Genomic DNA, 6,368 nt, shown 5'->3' on the forward strand with positions numbered 1-6,368 from the left:
TGAATGCCAGGTTTTTTTTAGTGTTCACAAGGTCTCATTGACTCTGTGCAAGAAGACCTAGAGTAGCATATTTTACTGATAGTCATTTTAGTCCTTAAGTAAAATGTTGGTGCACTAAAACACATTTTAAAGACTGACCAAGAATTGTCCCTCCCTGACTACATTCAAATCTGCACGCTAAAGGGAAAATAATCTGAGTATTTATCCAAAATTCATGTAAATTCATGCACCAGTAAATATATCTAAAGAACTATAAGGCTGTGACACAAAACAATCAAAAGCAAGAATTTTGAGGTGAAGGGTAAATTCCAACATGCTTCTCTTCACCTCAGGTACACTGGGGCTTGCCTAAGAATTAATTTCTGCAAATGTTTTATGGTGTCTATTTTTCACATACCATATTGCACTTTGGGTGTGAATTTCCTTGCTTTTATTGTTTCTTTAGGGTTAGCTTTATTATGGGAATTTGCATAGAGCTTTTGAGCTTTATGCTCAAGAAATGCTTTGCCCTTTTACTACAGCACTCATTTTGTTATATTTAATTTTTTTTAAATTGAGGCACAAGATGTGAAAATGTATGGTGCCTTTTATCTGCTACCTTCAATGGAATATTTTAACGCTCGCACACTTTATCTTCTCTCCATCTTCTCTGCATTTATAATCAACATTGTAGCAGCAAGGAAACACCGCTGTTAATCCAACCTTGCATTCACTTTGTTATATTTATCACAAGAAAAATAGGACATAGACTCATTAGAAAAGCATTATGAAAAAAAGATTCCCTTGGTCTATGCTGCACTGTATATTTATTCTTCCAGTTGATCTGGAGAACACTGCCTCCTCACATACCACTCAAAGTCTGACATCTGTTTATGCTTGCTTGAATGGTGCCAAATAATACTAGCGGTAAGTTACTGTACGTAGTACCCAGGTACTCTTATTGTTAGAAGTATTTTAATCAAAAAAGTTATAAAATAAATGAATTAAACATGGAGCTTTGGCCTGATTTTCCTGAGGACCCAGTGCATACTGTTAAAAAAAATAAAATAAAATGAAACTGTAATAGTGCCAACAAATCATTTAAAAAAAAAAAAAAAGGGAAAACACTGGTATATCTGTTTACTCAAAAACTAGCTCATTTTACCTATGATTTACTTTTAAATGTCTGTTTTAAATGAATTCAAATGCATCATTTATTATTAGGAATTGTATTATAGGAATTTAGAGAGCTCTAAAATGTGCTGAGTGACAAAGACAGTTAAGAAGACAAGGTCCCTGATTTCTTCTCCCCCCTCCCCCCAAAAAGCTTAAAAGCATCTATTAACTAAAATGATTTTTGAAAGGCCTAAGGGATTTAGGAGCACAAGTCAATGAAACTCAGTGAAACTTGTGCTCCTAATTACTTTGACACTTTTGAAAATCTCCCTCTGAGTGTGCAAATATCCTTTTATACAAGATCATTATAAAAATAAAGTTGTGGTTAATCTGTAAGAGAGATGGGGGGAGTTTGCTCAGCACTCTAAAATGAAAATGGGTATCCAATCTGGGTGCTTTATGGCAAAGGAGACGCTCTATGGCAAACGCATAAGTACTGGTGCCTGCTGGAAAGCCACATACTGCGTTGACTTCTGATTAGGGCAACAAAAATGATTAGGGGCCTGGAGCACATGATTTATGAGGAGAGGCTGAGGGAACTGGGATTATTTAGTCTGCAGAAAAGAAGAATGAGGGGGGGATTTGATAGCTGCTTTCAACTACCTGAAAGGAGGTTCTAAAGAGGATGTATCTAGACTGTTCTCAGTGGTGGCAGATGACAGAACAAGAAGCAATGGTCTCAAGTTGCAGTGGGGGAGGTTTAGGTTGGATATTAGGAAAAACTTTTTCACTAGGAGGGTGGCGAAGCACTGGAATGGGTTACCTAGGGAGGTGGTGGAATCTCCTTCCTTAGAGGTTTTTAAGATCAGGCTTGACAAAGCCCTGGCTGGTATGATTTAGTTGGGGTTGGTCCTGCTTTTACCAGGGGGTTGGACTAGATGACCTCTTGAGGTCTCTTCCAACCCTAATCTTCTATGATTCTATGATTGAGGAACCAGACCATGATTTTATATTGCACAGCCGTACCCAACAGTATCGGGGTAGGGGGGGAGGAATCTTTTCACTAGTGGAGGACCTTGAGATGAAATATTCAACCAATGCTGTGACTTAGGCTATGTCTACACATACAGTGCTGCAGCTGTACCATCGCAGCTACGCCCCTGCAGCGCATCTGGTGAAGACGCTCTATTCCAACGGGAACAGCAGAAGCTATGTTGACGGCTGACATAGTGCTGTGCACACGAGCGCTTACATTGGCGTAACTTACCTCACTCGGGGGGTGGTTTATTCACCCCCCTGAGTGACATAAGTTATGCCGAAATAGGCAGTAATATGGGCATACCCTAACTAGCAGATGTTAATGACACTGTATCCATTTTGGGAGAATACTAGGACTGTCCATAACAGAATTCTGAACTAAGCTTCAGTATAACTTTCACTTTTCCATCCTGGAAAAGGAAGGTGTTGCTTCTTTGCAAGTGAGACATCTTTAAAGGGAGCTCCGTCTGGGAAGAGTACAACACAGCTGACGAGTGGCCATCAATACGCTCTCTGGCCAGGGCCTTAAGTAAAAATTGTTTTCTATTTCAAGCTTGTGGAAATAACTAGTCTCTTCTCAGTGCTCACCTCCCAACAAGATGAATGACTTTTGGACCAAATTCATCCCTGATTTAACCCCCCCCCCCCCAAAGTCAGTAGAGCTACACCAAGAATGATTTTGGCCATTGTGTCTAAGTATGATATTCTCAGATCCAGATAAACCGGACAGTATGGGGAACAGTTTCAGTTTGGTACAAAAGCCTGTGTGTAGATGTGCAGCTCTGGTTATTTTTAATAAAATTACCGGACCTGCATCAGCCACACAACATCAATGCTTTACTGGCAGTCATGTTTATTTGGAGCAAGTTTAATGGGAAATATGTTGTCCGTTACAGGGAAAATCTCCAACTTTGAACATCATCTAATTTTATTGTGTTTAAAACAGAACAACAAAGTTGAGTTTGTTTTTGTGTCTAGCAATTATTCAGACCTTGAAGACTTGTTAAATCTTCCTTAACAATGACCTCTGGAGGATCCTAAACATGGCACTTATCTTCTCATTGCTCTTAATAAGGAAAGTATATAATAAATCTGTACACCAAATGTGATGGAGTGCTCTGGATGATTTCCATCTTAAGTTTTAACATATTTATTTATGCATGTTATTTCCAAAAGCATACACATTTAAGTAATTGTTCGTATGTGACACGTCAGCACTGGTATTCAAGGATCCTTACTTTGTATTTATTACTTCACTCACCAATTAAAATTATTGTCTCTTTGTTTTTTCCTTCAGGGCCGATGTGTTAACTTTAGCCGCGTTCAGACTCAGTAAAGGAGGCTAAGAGGATATGAGGATGAAAAACTTCCACACTGCCATTCTTTAAGCAACCAAAGACAACTGAGCATGTTCCCGAATTTCTTCGATCAGCTTGAGCCTCTTAGCTCAGAAGAGTTTTCCGTTCCACTCTTCCCCAAGCCAGTGTTATTGCACCAAGCTCTTGTGTTCTACTACATTACAACCGTACTCCATGATTTGCAACAGTGACAAAGAGAGAAGCGTTGACCTGCATGCTTAGGCTTTGATAGAAAATCCAGTACGCATGTGCGGGCGGAGGAAAAAAAAGCGACCAAAGATCATTTTGCTTTGTTTTGATTTTAAAAGGACTGCAAATTCTCAGGACGCAGTGTGCTTTTAGTAGAGATGCAAAGTCTCTCAGATGCAAAGATGGCACTTGTTATTTAAATAGGGACTATTAGCCATAGGCGGAGGGTAAAAATTCCCACTAGGCTAAGCAAATGCAAAAGTTCAGTGCCTTACAGCTATGTCAGATCACAAAATCCTTCTGAGTCCCCCATCGCATTGTGCCTTACGGGAACCTTCTGACTGGAAATCTTGTCATTCTAGCACTGAAAAGTGCACACGCATGACAAAATGTAGACAGGGTGCCTCAAGGTATTGGTAGCAAGCAAGACTTTGCCCTTTAGTTTTTGAAGACACCTTTCTTTCATTATGCACCCAGGACAGGAAGAAAATTAATAGAGCGTTATTCTACAGGAAGACAGCCTGTAACCAGAGATCTTGAGCAGAGTTTGAGGGACTGATGCGTCAAGACCTTGACACTTAGGCTGGTGGTTTTTCCCCTTTCCTACATTCAGAGTTCAGTAGCGCATAAAACATCATCATCTATAAACATACCTAGCAGTTCTAGGCTTATGTATATTTTTTTTTAGATTAAAAAAAAGCAATAGCCACAAAGCTGGTATCTCAGGGGGTTTTTTCCCCCCCAAATCTCCAAGGGCTCTTCAGCGTCACAAGCCAGCAACTCTCTTTGCATGAGAATTTCAAAGTTTAATTAATATAATTAAAAGCAACAGCAAGCAGCAGCCTGTGAAGATTTTGCTCATCTTTTTTATGCCTTTTGACATTGAATGACCTATTACTGTATGCGCATTACTCGGTTTTCGAGGGGGCTCTGTGCATTGGCTACGATTCAGCAGTGGAAAAAGACCTCCTTTCATCAATTTACAAATTAAATTTACAGGAGCGCTGGCCATCACAAAACATTGACAATGTATGTATTATAATTTTTTAGAAAAACCAGCGTCGTGTCACGTCGCCAATGCCAAATTATGTTAGCGTGAGCGGAAACACTGTGGGGGAGGAAGGAGGCAGCAGCTGAAGAAAAAGGCTCAAATGATCCAGTCACTTTCGATACTGTACTTCAGATGCAAAATGGATATTCGAGTCGAAACCTGACAAAGCGCGCCTGCTTTGATGTGAACTGGTATAGACAATGACCAGTGGCTGGGTCAGTGGGATGTCTCTCTGCGAGCAGGGAGGCTTATCAAATGACACTAAAAATAAGTTCAACAACCATCACATTTGAGGGGAAAAGGCGAACATTTCACATTTGGTGGGCATGCATGTGCGCAAGATGGAAAGAGCGATGCGAAGCGTCCTGGTCTAATTATCCCCTTTGTGCTCTTCATCGAAATCGCAAGGGACAAAATAATTCTCTTGGTCGATGTCCAAATTTGCGGCACTGCCCAAAGAAGCCTTTACATATATCCACTTGCTTACATCTTTTGCTTGAGTTTATTTATGTCACTGGTAGCATCATCAGCATCAGCCATGTGTGCACAAAGATTATAAATAAAATTCTTAGATAAGTTTCTGTGATCACTTCTTTTTTTACTCCCTCTGCATTATTTTGCTGGCTCTACAGTCTCCCTAGCTACCAGCTTAAAACGATAGACCCACCTTCCTGTGGCATCACATGTGTTCCCAAAAAGGCATGTCACAGGCTAACTCAAATGGCTACTGTCTATCCCACAACTATTTCAGATTTGTCAGATGCTCCCATATGTATGATATGTAGCATTAGTCATATAAATAGAACAATAAAATGCCAAAAGAGCTTTCTGTCGACTGTAGCATTCACAGAATTCTAGCTCTGATACCAATGCCACAGTGGACTTTTTTTTTTCTTTTGAAGGGGAGGAGTAATGACTTGCTGTGTTTATGTACAAAAGAGTGATTTGTTTTTCACATAGACCAACCACAAGCAAATCTTCACTTGATTTCAAGCCATTGGTTAAATCGATGCACTTTTATCCCTTAATTCAAGATGATAATCAAACTAAATAGGTTTGCCAAAACACAGGTGCAGTTCCACATGCACCTCTAGAATGTTGAGGCAGAACAGGCAGAAGTTCTTGGGCCAATCAGGCAGAAAGTTAAAATAAACCCTTGTTTTCCATTTTTAATGAAATCCCACATCTATTTTGAGGTACATGGAAAATGGTCTTTATTTACCAACAACAGTGCACATAAAAAGCCAGTTTTTCTGGATGAAATAGTCTGTATTTCAAACTAAAACAAATAATTTAAGAAGATTTCTTGTCTAACATATCTTCTGTGTATAAAACATATTTTTTCTAACATATCCGTATAAATGTAAATTCCATGATAATGTCTTGTTCTCTATGGTTGTCTATCCAGGATTATTTTAAAAAAACACCTAAATTTTGAATTTTTCATAGAGCAGTTGATGCTGAGCAGAAATTTTTTTCAGATATCTGCACTGGTTTCCCCTTCTAAATGCGGTTATATTATGATATGTTACACTTTTGACTCATTTGAAGAGCAAATCTTAAGATCTTCATTATTCTATAAGATGGAATATCTGTCATTAATACATTTGGGGGGAAGAAATTGACAGCACAAGTTT

The 6,368-nt window shown here is 39.1% G+C and overlaps 1 protein-coding gene across 2 annotated transcripts in view; it reads left to right on the forward strand.

Moving 5' to 3' along the window:
* The window catches only part of ANTXR2 (ANTXR cell adhesion molecule 2), a 183,202-nt gene extending 177,877 nt beyond the window's left edge, over positions 1 to 5,325 (forward strand). For both annotated transcript variants that reach the window (XM_026653300.2, XM_026653299.2), the window contains one exon: positions 3,431 to 5,325. In XM_026653300.2, the coding sequence (XP_026509085.1) occupies positions 3,431 to 3,469 (39 nt within the window). In that variant the 3' untranslated portion in view covers positions 3,470 to 5,325. The remainder of the gene's footprint in view (positions 1 to 3,430) is intronic.
* Positions 5,326 to 6,368: the final 1,043 nt, after the last annotated feature.

Source organism: Terrapene carolina, unplaced genomic scaffold (genome assembly GCF_002925995.2).
Source record: "Terrapene carolina triunguis isolate 2854851 unplaced genomic scaffold, T_m_triunguis-2.0 Scaffold136, whole genome shotgun sequence".
Classification (NCBI taxonomy): domain Eukaryota; kingdom Metazoa; phylum Chordata; order Testudines; family Emydidae; genus Terrapene; species Terrapene triunguis.